General features: G+C 49.1%; 1 protein-coding gene across 1 annotated transcript in view; it reads left to right on the forward strand.

The window, feature by feature from the left end:
• The window catches only part of dnah12 (dynein, axonemal, heavy chain 12), a 429714-nt gene that overhangs the window by 284838 nt on the left and 121901 nt on the right, over nucleotides 1-22975 (forward strand). Inside the window, exons 48-50 of the mRNA XM_086001602.1 lie at nucleotides 6620-6796; nucleotides 14101-14232; nucleotides 20257-20346. Of these exons, the coding sequence (XP_085857728.1) occupies nucleotides 6620-6796; nucleotides 14101-14232; nucleotides 20257-20346 (399 nt within the window). The remainder of the gene's footprint in view (nucleotides 1-6619; nucleotides 6797-14100; nucleotides 14233-20256; nucleotides 20347-22975) is intronic.

Raw genomic sequence — 22975 nt, forward strand, 5'->3', positions numbered from 1 at the left:
AATAATACTATCCCCTACCACTACAACATTTCTATTTACTCCCCCCTCTTGAATGGCCCCCTGTTCCACGGTGCTGTGGCCAGGTTGCTCATCCTCCCTGCAGTCCCTGCTCCTGTCCCCACAGGGAGTAAGAACCTCGAACCTGTTGGACAAGAGCAAGGGCTGCGGCTCCTCCAGCTCTACCTCCTGGATCCCCGTACCTGCCTCACTCATAGTCACACTGTCCTGTCCCTGACCATGGGCTACATCTGAATTAATTAACTTCATAGGTGTGACCACCTCCTGATACACAGAGTCCAGGTACTTCTCCCCCTCCCTGATGTGTCGCAGTGTCTGAAGCTCAGACTCCAGCTCATCAACACGGAGCTGGAGTTCCTGTAGCAGCAGACACCTGTCACAGACGTAATCACCGTGAGCCTCAATGGGGTTCACCGGCTCCCACATCTCGCAACAGTAACACATCACCTGCTCCATTCTATGTAATTAATTAAATTTTTTATTGTTAGTTATGGACACCCTCTGCCCGATTTTAGATGCTAGTGTCCCCTTTAATTAATTGGATTTAAATTAAATCAATCCCTCTAGTTACACCAGTTAAATGGTTTACCAACAGTCACTCTGCACCAGAAAGGCCTTATTAACTACAACCCACAGAGTTAAAGTTTGAAAAGAGCACCTAACTCCCCACTTACCCTAACTCACACTTACCCAAACTCACAGCACTCAGTCTTGCCATTAGAGGATCTCCAGCAGCAGAGGCGGCAGCAGCGGAACCAGGAACAGCATGATGAGCACCAGGAGCACCAGGCTGCTGCTCACTCACCTGAAGTTGCACAGGCCAGAAGGGGCCAGTGCTTGGAAGTGGCTTGAGAGCACCTTGCTGCGCTTTACGGGGCCATGGGGACCCGTATCTGCACTGGCAGTCCTACTCGGAAGGACTTCCATGAGGATCTGGTTTCTCTCTTCAACAGATGGCCAACACTCCTCAAGAGATGTCATTCTCTTATGTGCACTCACCATGTTTTCCGTACCCTGGCGAGTTATCTCCTGCATGGAGGTTGCCAACCTTTCCATGGTGATGCGTTCATGCGCCAATGACTCCACAAAGGCTCTGCTCATGGTCGCTATGGACTCCTCCATTCGCTCCACACTTGCAGCGACCCTGGAGACAAAAACTGCCAGAGACTCCTGCATCTGTGCATGGAGATCCATCACCTCTTCTCTTGCGGATGGACCCAGAGGCAGAGGGTCGACATGCAGCGCAGCTGAGCTGAGCTGGCAGAGTCCTGCGCCCTCTGACGAGGACTCTCCACTGCTGTCCCTGTCTCCAGAATCTGCTGAGGCTCACTTGTGAGCTGTGAAACACCAGGTGACAACACTACTCTATGTCCCGAAGGTCCCTCCGAGGTGTGAGTGTCTGCGCTGGTGCTGGGTGCGCTTACTTCTGCTGACGCTGCGTCCTCAGATGTTGGAGCTTCCTCTGAGGAGTCTGGCTGCACAGCCTCTTCCTCCTGCACAGTGAGGACGGGGGCTCTGGATGGTACTGTGGGGGAGTAAAGGAAGGAGATAGAGATGTAATGCCAAGGTTCTTCTGGTGACTCCCAGCGAGTTGGCATCTGCTGACACCTGCATCCATGCAGCATTGGTCTCAGTGGGAGGCCTCTTCCCCCCTGACCTAGGGAAGAGGACCTCCCTGTGGGCCCTCACCCCATCCAATAATGCCTGCAGTGAAGCCTCGTCGAATTTGGAGGCAGCTCGGGGTCTGGCACTGCCCACAGCTACTGCAGGCTCATCTGCCATCCTGTGTGGTTCATTTGGAAGCCTTCAAAGGATGCAGTGCTTGCTATGGACCTTGAAAGCAGCACGAATGATGACACCATACTGTGGGGATTTGTGACTCGAATTGGACAATTAGCAAGGCTTCCCACATGCTGGGAATTAATTGGCCACTTGAGGGAAAATTGCATGGAGCTGGCTGACACTTTTTTATGCGTGTCAGAAACCCCACATTCGGGGAAATCCGACCATTCCCCACACAAGCCGAAAATCGGGGCCTATGTGTCAAACAGTGTTTACTTTGCACAGAAACAATTATCAATAGGTGTAACAAAAACATTCACCATTTATAAGTAAATCTTACCTTTGTCTTACTTGTCTTCCCTTTGAGCCAGCAAACTTATCTACTATTTCTCTTATTCTTCTACTCCTATGAGTTGCTCCCTCAGGGAGATGAAGGCTGAGCGATGGGTGGCTGGGAAGGTTCCCCAGGAGCCTTGGAGATTGGAGGTGATTCTTATTTCAATGAAGCTGTTGTCCCAGAGGGACCAGCTTCCAGCAGCCTTTCTTTTGCAGTAGCTGACAGCAGTCACTCCCTCCGTGGAGGAGCAGCACTCTGCCGCTCTTGCACACCCAAGTAGGGAATGAAGCTGGGCAGGTTGAAAGGTATCAGTGGAAGAACATATTGGTGGTAGTGATCATGATTCAGTTAGATTTAGGGTAGTTATGGAAAAGGACAAGGATAGACCAGGAATAAAAGTTCTCAATTGGGGAAAAACTAATTTTACTAAGCTGAGATGTGATTTAGCCAAAGTGGATTGGAGACAGAAACTTGAAGGTAAATCAGTGTCAGAGCAGTGGGAGGCATTCAAGGAGGAGATAGTGAGGGTTCAGAGCAAGTATGTTCCCTTAATAAAAAGGGTGGGACTAACAAATCTAGAGCTCCCTGGATGTCAAGGGCATACAGGGTAGGATAAAGTAAAAAAGGGTAGCTTATGACTGATGCCGAGGGCTCAATACTGCAGAAACCCTAGAGGAGTATAGAAAGTGTAGGGGTGAAATTAAAAAGGAAATTAGGAAAGCAAAGAGAGGGCATGAAAGTATATTGGCAAGTAAAATCAAGGAAAACCCAACTAAATAAAGTAAGAGTAGGGCCGATTAAGAACCATAAAGGTAACCTGTGTGTGGAGGCGGAAGACATGGGTATGGTTCTCAATGAATACTTTGCGTCTGTTTTCACAAGAGAGGGACGATGCAAACATTGCAATCAGGGAGAAGGAGCGTGAAATACTAGATGAAATAAACATAGTGAAAGAGGAAGTATTAAGGGGTTTAACATCTTTGAAAGTGGATAAATCCCCAGGCCGGGATGAAATGTATCCCAGACTGTTAAGAGAAGTAAGAGAGGAAATAGCAGAGGCTCTGACCATCATTTTCCAATCCTCTCTGGCTACAGGTGTGGTGCCAGAGGACTGGAAGACTGCTAACGTGGTACCATTGTTTAAAAAGGAGGAAAGGGATAGACCGAGTAATTACAGGCCAGTCAGCCTAACCTCGGTGGTGGGAAATTTATTTGAAAAAATTCTGAGGGATAGGATAAATCTTCATTTAGAAAGACAAGGATTAATCAGGGACAGTCAGCATGGATTTGTTAAGGGAAGGTCGTGTCTGACTAACTTGATTGAATTTTTGAGGAGGTAAAAGGAGGGTCAATGAGGGTAGTGCGTTTGATGTAGTCTATATGGATTTTGGCAAGGCTTTTGATAAGGTCCCACATGGCAGACTGGTCACGAAAGTAAAAGCCCATAGGATCCAAGGCAAAGTGGCAAGTTGGATCCAAAATTGGCTCAGAGGCAGGAAACAAAAGGTAATGGTTGAAGGGTGTTTTTGTGATTGGAAGGCTGTTTCCAGTGGGGTTCCGCAGGGCTCAGTACTAGGTCCTTTGCTTTTTATGGAATTTTTCAATGATTTAGACTTGAATGTAGGAAGTATGATTAAGAAGTTTGCAGATGATACAAAAATTGGCCGTGTGGTTGATAATGAAGAAGAAAGCTGTAGACTGCAGGAAGATATCAATGGACTGATCTGGTGGACAGAACAGTGGCAAATGGAATTCAATCCGGAGAAGTGTGAGGTAATGCATTTGGGGAAGGCTAACAAGGTAAGGGAATACACAATAAATGGTAGGACACTGAGAAGTGCAGAGGATCAGAAGGACCTTGGAGTGTATGTCCACAGATCCCTGAAGGTAGCAGGACCGGTAGATAAGGTGGTTAAGAAGGCATACAGGATACTTGCCTTTATTAGTCAAGGCATAGAATATAAGAGCAGGGAGGTTATGCTTGAACTGTATAAAAGACTAGTTAGGCCGCAGCTAGAATACTGCGTGCAGTTCTGGTCACCACATTACAGGAAGGATATGATTGCACTAGAGAGGGTGCAGAGGAGATTTATGAGGATGTTGCCAGGGCTGGGGAATTTTAGCTATGAGGAAAAATTGGATAGGCTGGGGTTGTTTTCTTTGGAACAGAGGAGGCTGAGGGGAGACCTAATTGAGGTGTATAAAATTATGAGAGGCCTAGAAAAAGTGGATAGGAAGGACCTATTTCCCTTAGCAGAAGGGTCAATAACCAGGGGTCATAGATTTAAAGTAATTGGTAGGAGGTTTAGAGGGGATTTGAGGAGAAATCTTTTCACCCAGAGTGTGGTGGAAATCTGGAATTCACTGCCTGAAAGGGTGGTAGAGGCAGAAACCCTCATCACATTTACAAAGTACTTTGATATGCACTTGAAGTGCCATTACCTACAAGGTCATGGACCAAGTGCTGGAAAGTGGAATTAGGGTGGATAGCTCTTGGAGAAGATGGGCCGAATGGCCTTCTTCTGTGCTGTAAAATTCTATGAGGTACACATGCTCACTAGTGCCCGGTGTCTCACCCAGTGAAGACTCTTTAAACTCAGTAAAAACTTCTCTCCTGAGTGGGTGTTTCTACGTTGGTGCCATGATGGAGTTGGTGCTTTTACCAACCTTCTCTTGCCAGCTCGCCTCCAATCTCGTCATCTTTCACAACATCTCCTGTCTGTTTGCCTATGCTTTCCAGTGCCTCCTGTTACTGCGGGTTGAAGGTTTTCAGTGATGGTGCTCCTCCCCCAGTTCTTGGTTAAGACAATGTTAAAAGCACCTGAGTGGTATGGACACTTGCCTCTTATGAATACATGTATCTCATGATCATAAGAGGTATAAGTGCATTGACTCTTTTAAGCAAAGTTTCCTTGCTGAAAGTACCCTTGCGGCAGTAGCTCTTTGCATATGTGTGTTTCCCTGACACCCAGATGCTGACAGAGAGAGTATGAAGGGGAAGGAAGTGAGTGACGACTCTATCAGTGGTAGAGGACGTGGATTCACAACAGTGCCTTTACTTACCTTGGCTACACTTGTAAGGTCATTGAACCTCTTTCTGCACAATGTGATAATTGTTAGGGTGGTGGAGATTGTACTGACTGCTTCTGCAACATCCCTCCAAACAGCCTGAACCACGTTCTTATAGCACTTCCTGCTCTCAGTGCCCAACAGTCGATCCCTTCTGACCTGGACTTCACCCAGCAACACTTCTACAGATCCATCAAAGAATCAGAGAGCCCTTCCTGTTGTTGATTCCTTTTCCCCTCAAAACACTCTATTTCCCTCTGCCAGAACTAGTAAGCCAATGAGGGATGGTGTTATCATTCTAAACCTGCCCTACATTGGCCATGATAATAATAATAATAATTCAACTTTATTGTCATTGTACAAGTACATGAACAACGAAATGTGATCTTGCAAGCTCCCATGAGTCCAGTACAAATAACATTAACATTAAACGTAAATAGCACCGTCCTGGGAGAAGCAAAGCCGCTGCGTCTGTGCGCGCCGCCATTCCATTTCCACCATTCCTCCTGTCCGACAATCTTCAGCCCAACGCCCGGGCCTGCTCACCAGCCGCCCCTCCCGGGGCTCCTTCTGTGACCTTCTCACCAACCACCCCTCCTCGGGGCTCCTTCTGTGACCTTCTGCACCTGGTCTTCCCTGTTGGTCACCCCTCCAGGTACTAACCAGGCCTGGCTCTGCTTAGCTTCCAAGCCTTGCCAGTGACCCTGTCCCTGGGAGGAAAAACTAACAGGGTAATAGTCACCTGCTGCACCACTAACCCACCAATCCAGTCCCAGGTGTCCAAGTCACGTATTCAGAACAGAAGGCAGAGAGACGGGGCAATCCAAGCCAAAGCAATTCTCTGAATTCATTGGATTGTTCAGTCTTGATAAATTGGATCTCTCTACAGGCACTAGGTTGTATAATAATAGTGTTCAAAGCCACAAGTATATATTCATGCTTGAGGATGAAAGAAATGTATTTTATTTTACTTGCTTATTTATGGCTTTTAATATTAATTTAGGAAACAAATGATTTCTTTATGTTGAAATAACTAAGATTACTTAAATAGAGCATAGATTAGTTCTTAAATGCTGATGTCCAAAGTAAAAGTGAGCAGAGTTTTGTGTAGTTCTGGCAACCAGCAAGATGTGTCTTCAGATTTTTAGAGCAAAAATTTGAAGAATGATTTTAGTGCTGCAGAGTCTCTTTTTGCTGAACTACCCAGATTTTTAGTTTGCATTTTTATAATACAAGAACCTTTAAAATAAATTTTAGTAAGTAATTGTTAACGTTTTACTCTGCTTGTCTTTAAATGCAGCTTATGTAGGCCCAGAAAAAAAATTGAAAACGATTTGAAGTTTCAGGCAAATGATGGTATGTTTGCAGTAATTGGCAAATGGCAACCTGTATTCATGTTGTTTATTTCTCAAGGTTATAGAGGTAGAGTCTGCAGCGGTGGAGGCAAAGAGCAAAGTTGTAAAGATAGATGAAGAAGCAGCTACTGAGAAGGCAAATGAAGCCCACGCTTTGAAGAATGAATGTGAGAGTGAACTAGCAGAGGCTATTCCAGCTCTGGAGGCTGCACTTTCTGCCTTGGATACTTTGAAGGCCAGTCTCAGAATTCACTTATTAAAACTTTTCTTTCAGTATCATTTTCAAAAATATAATTGGGAAGCTAGAAGTCTTTTTGAGAAAGTGATGAGTTTTATAGACTGCTACTAAAGATGTACCTATTCAGTAATTTAAATGCTATCAATTATAAATGGCAAAACAAGCTATACGTTGAAGAGTTTAAAGATCTCACAATTGCGATGAGCACCAATTTCCAGCTGAAAATGAGGTTCGATCCAAATTTGACAAACCTTCTCAAGTCTGAAGGAGAATCTGATTTTTTGCCAAATTCAATTTTTTAGATTTAGGTGCAGCTGTTTCTTTAAGGAAATGGGGCAACGGATATTTTGCCATTTTGCATGTATTCTGTACATGTCGGGGGTGATTTTCACTCAGAAGTCGGGAAGGAGGCGGGACTGCAACTTTCGGGTTGTAGTCCCGCCTCCATTGAGATGCGGCCAATCCACGTGATTTTAACTTGATTGACCTTGTTGAGCCCGCCCAGCGGGCTCAGCAGGCCAATTAAGGGCCACCTGGCAACAGGTGACGTCACAGACTGAAATTTCATCTGTCAAGACGTTCTGACAGATGAAATATCAGTGTTTCACAGCTGTTTGAAGCTGTCAAACACTGACAGTCTTACTTCTAACCTGAGTCCTTCTACACAGACTCAGTTAGAAATCTCTCCGGCACAGAAAGCTGCAGGCTGTCACTTTTGACAGTTCGCAGCCGTTCTGCTTTCTGTGCCAGTTAGATGATGGACACCCGAAACCTAGAGGAAGGAAGACTAATAAGGTAAGTACAGGTAATTTAAACTTATTTACACACTTTAGACACACCAAACACACTTACCTTTGCACTCATGCACCCATCACTCACCTGAACACCGACATCTCGACCCCTCCAAGTCCTTCGACCCGACGGCCCGACTCCTCTAAGTTGGCGTGGTTTGGAACCGTCGGGAACCTCACAGTTCAAGATTAAAAACAGGGATTAGGCTAAAAACTGCCTGTTAACTACCTGCTAACGGGCAGTTAATTGTCACTATTCCCTTCCTGCCTCGGGGGGGTGGGTACCCGCCTCCTTTGAAACTTACATGGAGGCAGTTTGGGGGCGGGATGGTGTCGGGACCCCCGAATTCGGGACTTTAACCCCCGGCACGCCTCCAATCCCAACTCCACGGGTCAGTTAAAATCGAGGCCGTCTTCTCTGCATACTGTGTCATTTCTAAATGTTGCATACGAACATACAAAATTGACGGCAGGAAAAGACCAGCTGGTCCATCAAACCTGCCCCAGAGGATTCCATGCCCTGTGTGGCTTTTTTATACGACTAAAAGTCTGCGGTTAGGCTGTATTTTAAAAGAGCAGCATGCTTTAATTGCCATAGTTGCCAATAGACGCACTGATACTGCATTATTACCATGATCAATTTGACAAATGGAGTTGGGATCTTATTATCCCAACTGGGCCACTTCATTGTCAGCAGGCTGAAAAATGCTGGTTGTGTGTTCCTACCATTTGGGACTACTGTATTTCTCGAGCAGCATTTTGTGGAAAGATAGATGTAATTGGTCACTTTATCTGACATGGGAAAATGGACAAAGGTGGAACCAACTGGGTTAGGACGAACTAGACCAACTATAAAATTGCATTTATAAAGTGCCTTTAACATAGAAAAATGTCCCAAACTGCTTCTCAGAGGTGTAATCAATAAAATGGATGCCGAGCCAAAGAAGGACATACTTGGAGGGGTGACTATTATGTCCATGTGTAATTGAGACACGGACTGCAGGAGTGGGTTACAACAGGTCTTTACTGAGTGGAGACAAACTGGAACTAACTATGCAAAGTTACTACAGGGGTGGTCACTACTGGTACTGCAGTATACAGGGGCTGCAGAATATAGTTCCTCCTGCAAAGTACATACACTACAATTCCTCCCCTTTTAGCTAAACAGTACATAACATTCGATTAATAATTAAATAACATATTTACAATTACAGTTGTCATATACATTAGCTGAAGTTAAGCAATTATAAGTTCAGTCTTTGAGGAGGCTTCCTGATTCTGTCTGGATAACGCCTCTTTGGGGTATCAGGTTCTTCTGGCAGAGTTGATTCGGAATCAACGTCGTTGTTGGGTTCGTCTGCTTCCAATATTCCCGATTCTGAGGTAGATGCAATTGGTACTTCGGTTTCATCACCAGGTGTATCGGATCGTGGTGTGGAATTGACGTTTTCCAGTGACTCTAGAATCTGGTCAGCATGGCGTCTTACAATGCTCTCTCCAACGTCCACGGTATACATTAGAGGTCCTTGCCGTGTACAGATCGTTCCTGGCTGCCATTTCTCTGTGCGGTAGTCCCAGGCCAAAACTGGTTGACCTATCTTAAAACTCCTGGTCAGCCATTCATATTCTGAAACTGCCTGTTCTCCACATCTCTTCTGATGTTTGGCTTAACCAAATCCAAGCGGCATCGTAGTCTTCGATTGAAGAACATCATGGTTGGAGTTTGGTTGGTAACCGCATGTGTCGCATTCCGGTAGGCCAACAAGAAGTTATCCACCTTGTGTTGTAGGGGTATGTCTTCATTACACATTGCCTTGATAGCCTTCTTGAATGTTTGAACGAACCTCTCAGCCAATCCATTGGTGGCTGGATGATATGGGGCGGATGTGTAATGCTTAACACCATTGTTCTTTAAGAACCTCCGGAACTCTTCAGACACAAACTGTGGTCCATTGTCGGAGCAAATCTGTCCAGGCAGCCCATTTCTAGCGAATATGGTTCGTAAGACTGTGATAGTTTTTTCTGTGGTGGTTGAGGACATTTTTATTACCTCTGGCCACTTTGAATGTGCATCCACCGCAATTAAAAACATCGAGTCCATAAATGGACCAGCAAAATCAATGTGCACCCTTTGCCATGGAGATGAGGGCCACTCCCATGGATGTAGAGGGGCTTGTGGTGGGGCGTTTTGGACCTTCTGGCATCCTGTACAGCTCTTGGCCATCTCTTCGATTTCTCTATCGATTCCCGGCCACCACACAAACGCTCTGGCTAAGTTCTTCATTTTTACCCCTCCCAGATGACCCTCATGAAGCTCATTGAGCACTTTATCCTTCAATTTGGGTGGAATTACTACTCTGGATCCACACATCAAGGTTCCTCTGCACACTGACAGCTGTTCTCTTCTCGGCGAGAATGCTGGCAACAGTGGTTCGCCATGTGCTGGCCATCCCTTCACCGTTAAATCATAGACCCAGGAGAGTGTCGGGTCATTTCGTGTTTCCTTTTCTATGTTTGCATTCGTCACAGGTAGACATTCAACTATGGTCGAGTGGAATATCTCCACTGGATCCACTGCAGGTGCTTCTTCCACCATTGGCAACGGCAGGCGCGACAATCCATCAGCATTCCCATGCTGTTTAGTTCCTTTGTACTCGATGTCATATTGGTGTGCCCCTAGGAAAAGGGACCACCTCTGTAGCCGTTGTGCTGTCATTATCGGGACGCCCTTCTGAGGGTTGAAAATGGAGACAAGAGGTTGATGATCAGTTAGTAGAGTAAATTTCTGACCGTGCAGGTAGTGATTGAACTTCTTCACCCCCCACACCAGGCTGAGGGCCTCTCTGTCAATCTGGGCGTAGTTACACTCGGCTGAAGTTAACGAGCGTGACGCAAAAGCTATCGGCCTCTCTGAACCATCAAGGAATTTATGTGACAGTACCGCTCCAATGCCGTAGGGAGACGCATCACACGCCAGTCTTATCGGTAGTGATGGGTTGTAGTGAGCCAATACTTCTCTTGAAGTGATTAGGTCTTTACTCTTCTGAAAGGCCCGCTTACATTCATCGCTCCATTTCCATGCTACTCCAGTTTGTAGTAGGGCGTTCAGTGGGTGCAGAATTGTGGACAAATTCGGCAAAAACTTATGGTAGTAATTCACCAATCCGAGGAATGACCTCAGTTGCGACACATTTTCAGGCGCTGGAGCCTTAACTACCGCTTCAATTTTGTCAGGGGACTTATGCAACCCCTCTTCATCAATCACGTGGCCACAATACGATATCTGTTTCTTAAAAAACTCGCACTTAGGGCGATTGGCTTGTAGCCCATGTTCACGTAGTCTAGTGAGCACCTGCTCTAGGTTGGCAAGGTGTTCACTGTCATCTTCACCTGTCACTAGGATGTCGTCCAAGTAACACTGAGTCCCCGGAATCCCTTGCAGGACTTGTTCCATCGCTCTTTGCCATATCGCCGGAGCTGATGCTACTCCGAATACCAGTCGATTATACTGGTAAAGACCTTTGTGAGTGTTTATCGTGAGATACTTCCTAGAGGATTCTTCAACCTCCATCTGCAAATATGCTTGTGCTAGGTCAATTTTTGTAAAACGCTTCCCTCCAGATAGTGAGGCGAAAATATCTTCTATCCTCGGGAGAGGATATTGTACTGTGTGAAGGACTGGGTTCACCGTCACCTTGAAGTCCCCACAGATGCGAACCTTCCTTGGCTCCTCAGACTTATTGTTTAACGTTTTCTTCATGACAGGAACGATGGGTGTCACCCACTCGCTCCAGTCTACCTTAGATAACACGCCTGCATTCTCCAGATTCTCCAGCTCTGCCTCGACGGCTGGGCGAATTGCATATGGTACCGGTCTTGCTTTGAAAAACTTGGGAATTGCATTCTCCTCTATTTTTATCGAGGCGGTTACGCCTTTAAGAGTTCCCAGTTCTTGTTGAAATACCTCATTGGCGTTAGTTAAGATTTTTGACAATCGTCCAGGTGTGACGTCATCATCCTTTTTACCAGCCACCATCAGTGCCTGAATGGAGTGCCAGTCTAAACTTATCTTTCTGATCCATTCACGTCCCAATAACGGTGGTCCACCATCTTGCAGTATGTACAGATACAATTTCTGTATTTCCTTGCCATTGTATTCGACAGGCACCCTTATTTTCCCTCTGGGGTATACTTTTTGCCCTGTATACGTCTTCAAGACAATGGATGTCTCTTTCAAGGGTATGTGTGAGAATAGCCGCTCGTAGTCTCGTTGATTCTTGACGGTCAGGGCTGATCCTGTATCCAATTCCATTTTGACTTGGGACCCTGCTATCGTGAGGGTGACCCAAATGGTTCAGTGATCCTCTTTTGTGATGACGTTGTGAAGTTTGAGACAGCTTAGTCTCGTGTTCCCGGATTCACTATCGCTCATCTGGTCTTCGGAACTACTGTCCGTCATCTTTTGTACTTTCCTGTACTGTTCCTTAGTAGCCTTTTTGTTGTCGTTGGTCTTCTTCCCAGACCTGCAAACTCGTGCAATGTGTCCCATCTTTCCGCATTGCCTGCATATTTTGTCCTTGGACCAACAGTCCTTCTGGTCATGGGTTATTCTGCCGCAGCGATAACATTTTTCAAATCCCCATGTCATTTCGTGGGTGCCGTATTCCTGTGGCTTTTGCTGTATTTCCGCAGCTCCCCTTGCTGCTGCTTCGTACGATACTGCCACGCTGAAAGCCTTATCTAGCGTCAGCTCTTTCTCTGAGAGTAACCTCTTCTGGGTTCCTTCACTCAGGAGTCCACAGACAAATTTATCCCGTAGGGTATCTGCCAGTCCTGCTCCGAACTGGCAGTGCTCTGATAGCTTGCATAGTTCCGTAAGGTAATCAGCATTGCTCTCATCTTTATGCTGATTTCTCCTGTGGAATTTAAATCTTTCTGCTATCAGCAGCGGTGTAGGATTTAGGTGTTCCTGTAGGATATCAACAATTTCGTTAAAACTCTTCGCCATCGGTTTGGCTGGAGTAATCAGGTTCCGCAATAGGCCGTACGTTCTTGTGCCCATTAAGTTTAGTAGTACCGATGCCTTTTTCTCATCGGCTACTTCGTTTGCCTCGCAATATACTTCGACTCTTTCCACATACGTGGTCCAGTCTTCTATTGCATTATCGAAGGCAGTGATATTGCCAGTCTTCGGCATCTTGGAAATCTAAGATGGCACCTCCCGCGCTTTGCCTTCTTCCCCGATTTAACAAAATGGCGCCTCCCGCGCTTTCCGTCTTCTCCGCTGCTGCTAGCGCTGTTGCTGGCGTTTTATGCCTTGATGGCGACGCCCTATGGTCTTCGTGCACTTCCCCCCGCGCTGCTGCTAACGCCGCTCTCCGCGGTTCCCGTGGCAAACTGCAGCTCCTCGCGGCTTACTGCGCTTCTAATTTCTTTTATTTCCCCGTCGTCGGAGCAACCCTGCGGGACTCTTTCCTCCCTCTTCTCGGGTCTGTACGCTGCCCGGCTTTGTAGCACCAGCCGCGCCCTGTGTGCTCCACCCTCTCTCTCTCTCTCCTCTTCCCGACAACGCTGCTCGGCCCCGTTGAAAAGCCACCCGATCGAGCTCTAGCCCGCCGCAGCCCAGGAAGGATCAGTGTACTACCTGCCACCAGCCCGATTAGCTGGAACACCATCGACAGGATAACCAAGCCCCGCTCTCGACAGCCTCTCCTGCAAATCTTTCACTCCGATGAATCAGAGGCGGTTGCCCACGGTCGACGCCCGTTTCTTCTGATTGTTTTTTTTTCTTTCTTCCTTCTGGCCTCGACCTCTGACAACTTCGTTTCAGGGATGGATCCCCATGAGGTGGTGCAGACTGTAGGTAAGTTCGGATCTGCTCGTCGCCAGTATTATGTCCGTGTGTAATTGAGACATGGACTGCAGGAGTGGGTTACAACAGGTCTTTACTGAGTGGAGACAAACTGGAACTAACTATGCAAAGTTACTACACAGGCTTATATACAGGGGTGGTCACTACTGGTACTGCAGTATACAGGGGCTGCAGAATATAGTTCCTTCTGCAAAGTACATACACTACAGTGACCAAAAGCTTGATCAAAGAGGTCGGTTTCAGTGGGTTTGGGTAGCTGAATGTATGGCTACCCAAGGTGGGGCAAGGAGGTGAGGGGAATGCAAAAGAGGCCAGAGTCAGAGGAGTGGATAGTTTGGGGTAGGTGTTGTAGGACTGGATCAATTTACAGAGATAGGGAGGCATGAGTCCATAGAGGGATTTAAACCCGAGGATGAGAATTTTAAATTTGCGGCGTTGGGGGAACCGGGAGCCAACTTAGGTCAGTGACGACAGGGGTGATGTACAAGTGGGACATATTTCTTAATACAGTGCATTTTGGAACAATTTAAGCTAAATTGCACTTTTATTGCAATAAAATATTATAAGTAAGGCAAACGTCTGTTTTAATTAAACACTAGTAACTATGCATAAATATATCTATTCAATTTGCATTTTAGCCATCTGACGTCACAATTGTTAAATCAATGAAGAACCCTCCACAGGGGGTCAAACTGGTGATGGCTGCTATCTGTGTCATGAAACTCATCAAACCAGAAAAAATCAATGATCCTTCTGGAGCAGCGGAAAAGGTAAAATCCAAAGCAGTAAGGCATTCAAGTTCATGCTTCTGACAAAGTGTGCAGTTTGTAAGCAGATTTCTCCTACATTTTAGCCTATTCTGCACATATTTACATAAAACAAGGGACATACAATGGACCTTTGATAATCCGCCATAATTAGGGTGACCATATTTTCTAAACCGAATCCGGGGATACACAGGGTGGGAGCACAGCAAAGTAGCAAGGACGCGTTTCAAGAAAACTGGCATGACAGCTTTGTTGCTTCTGCTAGTGGAATACGCATAAAGACAACACCATTGTCACTTTACACCGAATCTCAAATCTTGCGTGTGTTCTGGCAATAGTGCTGTACCATCTATATTCGTCCCCGAATATCCTAACTTTTAATTTCTCAATTTTAAATCTGTTCCAAACAGACTGAGATTTTTCATAAAAGGTGTGAAACACCCTCTGTCTCAGAGGTTTTCAGAAACCTCTTCCCGGTGGGAGAATTTAGAGCTTGCCTTATTCAGTAAAAAAAAACACGGTGCACCATACTAACCTGAGGTAAAGTATATCCACTCACCCACCAGCTCTCACTGTGCCTTCGACTTCTCCCGTGTATTTTAACGGTTCTACCCTTTGGCCAGTCACTATTGGCGAAACACGGGGTCATGTGGCTCAATCACCCAGAGTGCAGTGGGGCCTTTTCTCCGCTGCACTGCATTGTGGGAAGGCGGGCCCGCTATCGTTGCCTCCATTCAACCGGCTCCTGGAATCCGTTCCTGAGCTCAAACCGTGCGGGAATGGGCTGAGAATCTCCCCAGGGTTTCTATACATTCGCATTTAAAAAACAAAGGCCTAGAAATTCATTGACGCCACTTTTGGGGCGCTAAAGTGGGGCATCCGCTAAAGTTTGCGGCGGCCGCCAAATCTAGGCCACTTCTCCGATATTCATTAGCTTCGCCCTACTAGTTCGGGCGAGCGCTAAAACTGCTGTTGGACGCCTCTCTTTGGGCGCTAAGCCGGAGGTGGTGATCGATAGCGCCGAGGCCGGGCGCAGCGCAGGTGCGGCCATCTCGTGACTGACAGCAGACACCCTGGCGCCGGCCAGCTCTTAAGGGGGAAGGGTCGACTGTGTCTGCTGCCACGCCCTGGATAGTGGAGCCCTCCAGCTAGGCCTGAACACTGCTGCTGGACCCAAATAGCGCCTGAAGACATGGAGAAGGCCCGTGAACGTGCGCAGCGCTTCTCAGAGCGTGATCTGAGTGTGCTGCTTGCTGCTGTGGAGAAGAGGCGCCATGTTTTGTACCCGGACAATGGCAAGAAGGTGACGGTCCGCGTCTACAGGAGAGCCTGGAGGCATGTCGCCAGCAAGCTGTCAGCCAACAGCGACGTCCCCAGGACCGGTGCCCAATGCCGCAAAAAGATAAATGACCTCACACGCATTGTCAGGGTGAGTACCCTTTCCAATGACCTCCTCATCCTTGCATGTGCACCTCACATTATGGGCAAAGGGACCTGAAAGCTCTAATGGCCAGCCTTCATCCAGCAGCTATGGCACAGGCATGAGCATCAATTGCACATTCTGCACTGAACACACTGGCCAAGCTATTCCACCATGGGAGGCAGTGCACACCAGATCATGGCGACACACTGGCCAGGCTATTCCACCATGGGAGGCAGTGCACAGCAGATCATGGCGACACACTGGCCAGGCTATTCCACCATGGGAGGCAGTGCACACCAGATCATGGCGACACACTGGCCAGGCTATTCCACCATGGGAGGCAGTGCACACAAGATCACGGCGACACACTGTACTTAGAGGCCGTCCTTTCTCTTGCAGGCCAAGCTGGCGAATAATCGCAAGAGCCGGACTGCGACCGGGGGAGGGCGACCCCATATCCAGCCACTCACCGACCTGCAACATCGCGTGGAGCGCCTCATGGGTGGCCGGGTGATTGGGCCCGTTGCATGTGGAGATGCCGACCCTGTTCTGGGAAGCAATGGTAAGGACATCACCTTTTGCACCTCTCTCGTCCCACTTGCGCATCAGATCTACATCCTTTGCCACTGTCCGACCAATGCGCTGAATGCCACCACTCATGCATCCCGCACTGACGCCCTCTCCTCACTCTAAAGCTACTCTTGTGCCTTCCTGCTTTCAGATGGTCAAGAGGAGGTCCCTCAACTTGCCAGTGACAGACCCTCCGAGGAGGAGCAGGAGGAGGAGCAAGAGGAAGGCGGCCCATCAGGGGAACCCTCAGCCACGGCCACCCAGGCCAATGTAGGGGACACGTCTTCCCTGGAGGGCAGCGTGGCGGAAGTGTCGAAGGGGAGGGGAGCTCCTGGGACCTGCGTGCTGCAGAAAGGTGGGAGGGGGGTGGAAGCTCGGCGGCCTTCTCCCCAGAGGGGGGATGCGTCGGAGGGGAGTCCAATTGCTGGGCCCAGCGGCCTCCAGCAACGCAGGAAGGGTCGGCCAGCTCGGCGGCCTTCTCCCCAGAGGGAGAGTCCGGCCTCCAGTCAGGAGATGCTCTTCGCCGAGGAGATGGAATGCCGCGAAGACTTGTCCACGGACTCGGAGCGCCGGCACACGGAGCTCATGGCGGCAGTGGCACGGTTGCCTGAGTCCATCGATTCCCTCTCTCGGAGTGTGGCCGAGTTCGGGCCCTTAGAGGCCACCAGTTGGGCGGAATACCGGGCAGATCTTTCAGCGACTGACCAGGTGATTAGTGGTGCCGTCCAGTCACTGGCTGCTCTGCTGCGGGCAGTGAACAGGTCAACACGGGCACTCACTGCTGCCACACTCGCTGTGTCAGCCAGGCATCGCCAGGGCACCCGGCGCGCTGCAGCAGCACATCAGCCTGTCCCTCGGCAGATTGGTGCGCATGCTGCAGTGCTGGCCCGGGCGAGTGCCAGTGTCTCAGGCGACCAGCGAGCGCCTGCCATCCGCCAGCTTGCCGCCATTCCTCCAGCCGCCACTGCCACTCCCCCAGTGGAGCTGCCAGGAGCTGCTGCAGCGACTGATGCTGGCCAGCCACAGCTGCAGCAATCAACAGCCGGCCGCTCGACGCCCAGACCTCGACTAGGCCGACCCCCAAGGGCATCTGCCGTCACGACATGTGCCCCTCAGGAGCCTGCCCCCAGCCTTGCAGCAGCCAATGGCCTTACTTTGAGGCGGAGCAGCAGGGCGGGCAGGGGCCACCCAACGATGGCCAAGGCATCGCCCTAGCGGGCCAAATAGTCGAATGTGTGGCCATTTGTGTTTGTTTCTTGAGGCCGAGAATTGGATGTTTGTTTTTTGAAGGCCGATGATGTGATGTTTGTTTTGGACGAAGGCCGAGAATGACGGCCATTTTAGTTGCCCTATTTTGTTAATCCTCCCCAGGTTGCGGGAGCGAGTAATGTGTTTGAGTGTTTTTTGGGGGTTTCCTCTGTTTTTGGTTTTCATGTGGGAAGGGCCCAGAGTTTGTACAATAAAGCATTTTATTTATTCACATTATCCATGTTTGATCTTTGAAGTGTTTGTTGCCTTAACCGGCTGAGGGCTTGCGGAGCGGCAGCAATCATGTTCTATCATTGGCACAAGCCATTCCCTGACAGGGGGCCTAGAAGTGACGTTCAATAAGCCGACGACGGGCGGCCCTTGGACCTTGTGCGTCCCTCCTGGGCTGGTACTCCTCGTCCTCGTCGTCCTCATGCTCCTCCTGCTCCTCCTCCTGAGGTGGTGGTCCAACGTGAGGTGGCAGTGCCTGAGTCCTGCGGATAGCCAGGTTGTGCAGCATGCAGCAAACGACGACGAATTGGGAGACTCGATCCTGCGAATACTGGAGGGCTCCCCCGGAGCGGTCGAGACAGCGGAACCGTTGCTTGAGCACGCCGATTGTTTGTTCTATGAGATTCCTCGTCGCTTGATGGCTCTCGTTGTATGCCTCTTCAGCAGGGGTCGTGGGCGCGCGGAGCGGGGTCATGAGCCAGGTACACAAAGGATAGCCTTTGTCCCCGATAAGCCATCCTCTTGGGGGAGGCTGTGCCTGGAACATGTCAGCCACAGTTGTCTGTCGCAGGATAAAGGCATCGTGGCTGCTGCCTGGAAAGCGGGCATTGACAGCTAGGATGCGCTGCCTGTGGTCACACACCAGCTGTACATTGAGGGAATGGTAGCCCTTCCGGTTGCGGTAATCCTCGGCATGCTCAAGAGGTGCCCGCAAAGCCACATGCGTGCAGTCAATGGCGCCCTGCACCATGGGGAAGCCCGCTATTCTTGCAAACCCCACTGCACGCTGCTGCTGCTTGTCCAGGGTCATGGGGAAGGAGATGAATTGATGTCTCCTTCTGAAAAGGGCTTCGGTCACCTGGCGGATGCAGCAATGCACGGCGAACTGGGAGATGTTAGCGATGTCCCCAGTAGCGGATTGGAAGGAGCCGGAGGCATAGAAGTTGAGAGCCACCGTCACCTTCACTGCCACTGACAGAGACGTCCTGCGCATCAGCTGTGGCTGCAGATCTCTCTGAAGCAGCCGGCAGATGTCTGCAACCACCTCCCTTCGGAATCGCAGCCTCCTAACACACATCGCGGCAGACATGGTCAGATAGGAGGTCTGCTGGCGGTATACCCTGCGTGGGTAAGGCCTCAGTTGGCGACGCCTGTTGCCCCCTCTGCGTCTAGCCAGGGCTGCCACTCTCTCACGGCGTCTGTAAGCCCTTCTGGCATAAGGCTGAAATTCAGCGTTGCCACCCAATGCAGCCCCCATTATATGCTGGCAAACACTGAGCTCTGAATGAAGGCAAAGATAATTGGTAAGCTCTGGCCTGAGCCAAAAATACCTGTCCAAGTGTTGGTCCAAACCAGTAAACTCTCCTCCTTGGTCTCTGTCCAAAAAAGCGTTGCACAAGAGTGAATGCTGCAAAATGGCTGGCCTTTATACTGCTGGGTAAGTGCCCTTTAATTAGCGCTCCCCCCGGCCCGGCTGGCCTGTGTACCGTTCCACTTCACAGTCGCTCGGGACGCCCGGCGCACAATGGGCCGGCGCGAGTGAAGTTCCAGTTTGGGGCGCACAAAGGGCGTTGCACTATTAAATGACGTCATGATCTGCGCGCGCAGCAGGGCGCGCGCTAAGACTTTGCGCCGGCGCTAACTGTGTCCTGAAGTTGGGGAGAGGCGCAGATCGCGCTGCGCCCGGGCGATAAGCGCCTAGCGCTCGAGATCTACTCCCCCTAAGGCGCTAACGGCTGGCGCGCCCAACTGAATTTCTAGGCCAAAGACTCTATGTGGGGATGAGTTTTCTGAACTGGGGACTCTGCTGGGGACATCATTTGCCCGGGGACACAGTACCTAATCTGGGGACTGTCCCTGGAAAATGGGGACGTATGCTCAGCCTAGCCACAATGGAGTGGATAATGGAAATTTTGGAATATTTACAATTGCCCAGCATCACTTCCCTCCATTGCTCTGCTACTGCCAGCAAGGTGAGCTGTCACTGGAATGGCTAATCTGCTAGCTCAAAGCTCCTCCAAGCACGTGCCGTAACCACAACTGCCAGATCCAGAAAAGTTTCCCTGATGGGAACACCCTCCCCCAGCAACAGCAATAGAAGTGCTCACCTCCGGCTATTCTGTCTGCTGCCTCCACAGAATTGAGCTTAGTGGACCTGCCGACTTTAAAATCAGTAAAATAGTCTTCTTCCTTAAACACATTCCTGTGCTTGTGAGCAGAGCACATGTTTTCGGTAACATCAGTTAACTAGTAAAAATGTATCCCAACCTGCTGGAGTTATGCTAAGTGGGAGGGGTTTGGGGCAGAGGCGGAGATATTGCTGTACATGCTGTGACGGTCTATTGGCATTATTAGCTTTTTAGGAGGAGTATTGGAAGTGAAGATTAATTGAATATAGAACTGATTTGATAAAGCTTCATTTTCAGAAGTTGAAGTCACGGATTAAATGCCATTTCATTCTGTTTAGCAGTAGATTATCAGTTAACACTGAAAACACCTGGATATAAAAGTAGCCCTTGGATTATTAAAATGTTTCCATTTGGTTTATTTTTAAGATTTTAGATTACTGGGGACCCAGTAAGAAGTTGCTGGGTGACATGAATTTCCTAAGAGATTTGAGGGAGTTCGACAAAGATAATATTCCAGTAAGTTTTCGTTATATATTTATATTCATTATATAATGTTTGTGTTAGCTGTAAGCTGTCTTTAATATTGTGCTGATTATTTCAGTATTTTTCATATCTTGCCTACATTTTATCAATGAAAAAGCCTAGCACTGGATTTGTGATCCTTTCTGATACGATCCATTGTCTGCTGGGTTTGCAATTAGATTTCCCAATGGATCCTAATCAGAATTTTTTAAGTTTCTATTCTGTGTGACATAAACATGTATATTCACTGCCTGGAAATTTAGAAATCTGCCAACAAACATAAAAAAAAACATTGAAAGGTTAGCCTCAATTTAATGGCTGTATTGATAGTGGCTCTCCAAAATGAGAGCCTTATGCCTTGCTTCTGTTAATGCTGCTTCTTGGGGGATTGATGCCATTATTTGACACCCATAGGCTGAGAAATTTGATGGCTCCGTGCTCGTTTTTCAGGTGCTAAATGGGCACCTAAGCCTTAATTATTACGGCCAGGAAGCGTGTACTCATTACAAGATGGAACTCCGCTGCCCACCATGTTGGTATAGGCAACAAAATAGGCATCCAGGGCCCACGACTGAAGCAGGTGTTAGGCACTTTGCATAGGCACAGAAGTGGCTTAACACCTGTTTCAGCTCCCTGTGCAAAACTGAGCTGCCCTGAACACAGCCGGTGCTGGCTGGCTGCATTCAGGAAAACCAGGTCTACATGCTGTAGTGTATGTAGCCGTCTACCTTTAAGAGAACTATTGTATGTAACCGTTCACCTTTAAGAGAACTATTTTAGGTGTGGCACTACTTTGTTTGGCTTCTGTATACGGTAATACCGACGGTGACCACACCAGTATATAAGTGTTGTGCCAGGAGTTATTGGGCAGATTCGCCCTGACCTTCGAATAGTAAAGTCCTGTTTTAAGTTACTCTTGGAGTCTGTGTATTAATTAACTAAACAACCCACAGACTTTACAGTGGCGACGAGTCCGATCGTACCCTGCGGCAACAATAATTCCGAAGCAGTTAACGAGCGTCGAGAAGAGGCAACCGCCCTCGTCATTCTGCTGGGAGAAAACTCGAGTCTGCAGAGCTGGAAAGGAGGAAGAATTCAGAGACAAAGACTTCCATCAGCAACAGGCACTGACTGTCCCTTCTGCCACGGTGAGGAGTGAGCCGATCAGCACGAGAAGCAAGGCGGCCACGGTGACTGTGAGTAAGGGAAAAGTAAAAAGAATAACCGGAGGATAAGGGCGGTGCACTCGACCACGGTCGAGGGGGAAAGGAGCCGGACAGAAGTCGGGCCCAGAGGCGCTGAGACTGGGGCAGCGTGGAGCAAGGAAGCCGTGGTACAGACAGGCTGGGGACGCAACGGCGTCGTGAGACAGCTAGACCGCGACCGGCGAAAAAGGCCGGGCAGCGACCGAAGCCACGAAGCGCTGCGACCGGGAGCGTAGGCGCGGGAAGATATAAAAATTCAGCCGCAGCCGGGGAGGGAAGCACCGGACTGCGAGACGGCTGGGAGAGGCGTTTGGGAGCCGAGCGAGCGGGAGAGGCAGAGCCGACCAAGGGAGACTGCGCGAGAGCCAGTCCAGCGGCTGAAACTGTTCTCCGTCAACGGGGTGTACCCAGCGCCGGTAGAGCCAAGCGAGCGGGAGAGGCAGAGCCGACCAAGGGAGACTGCGCGAGAGCCAGTCCAGCGGCTGAAACTGTTCTCCGTCAACGGGGTGTACCCAGCGCCGGTAGAGCCGAGAGAGCGGGAGAGAGACCGAGCCCAAGCAAGGGGAACTGAGCGAGAGCCAGCCCAGCGGCTGAACCTGTTCGCCGTCAACGGGGGTACCCAGCGCCGGTTGCCTTGCCGAGAAAAGGGAAAGCACTGAAGCCGACGCGCAGGCTGTGAATCTGAAAGCCAGCGGCCGTCGCCTGTGGGGGAAAGTGTACCCCTCCCGCTAGGGAAGAAACGCGGGAAGCCGCCATTAGGCGGGGAAGAAGACAGAAGCGGGAAACTGCCATTGAAGTGGGCGGGGAGAGAAGATAAGCGCGGGAAACCGCCATTTTCGCGGGAAAACCGCCATCTTAGAAAAAAAAAAAAAAATAAGTTAAAGAAATAATTCGGGGTGTTATCAGAAAGAGAGGAAGATGCCTAAGCGTGGTAACATCAACGATTTTAATGCCGAGGTAGAAGACTGGGCCACGTACGTGGAACGCATCGAGATCTATTGTGAGGCCAATAAAATAGAAGAAGATGACAAAGCTATAACCTTGCTAAACTCGATGGGCGCGAAGACATACGGGCTCTTGAAGCATCTACTATCACCAGCTAAACCGGCGGATCAGACTTTCGATGATATTGTGGCTGTTCTGAAGGATCACTTGAACCCCACACCGTTGATGTTGGCGGAACAATTCAAATTCTATGCGAGAACGCAACGGAAAGACGAAAGCAACGCAGAATACTTGGTCGAACTGCGTAGACTAGCGAAATACTGCCAGTTTGGAGGGAATCTGACAGAGGCATTGCGAGACAAGTTCGTGTGCGGGTTGGCAAAGGAAGGAACGCAAAAGCGACTACTCGAAGAGAACGACCTTACACTTGACAGGGCTGTCCTTATTGCAGCATCGCACGAAGCCGCAGCGAA

This window comes from Somniosus microcephalus, chromosome 11, assembly GCF_052327205.1.
Source record: "Somniosus microcephalus isolate GS21.2 chromosome 11, FLI_Smic_1.0, whole genome shotgun sequence".
Classification (NCBI taxonomy): Eukaryota; Metazoa; Chordata; class Chondrichthyes; order Squaliformes; family Somniosidae; genus Somniosus; species Somniosus microcephalus.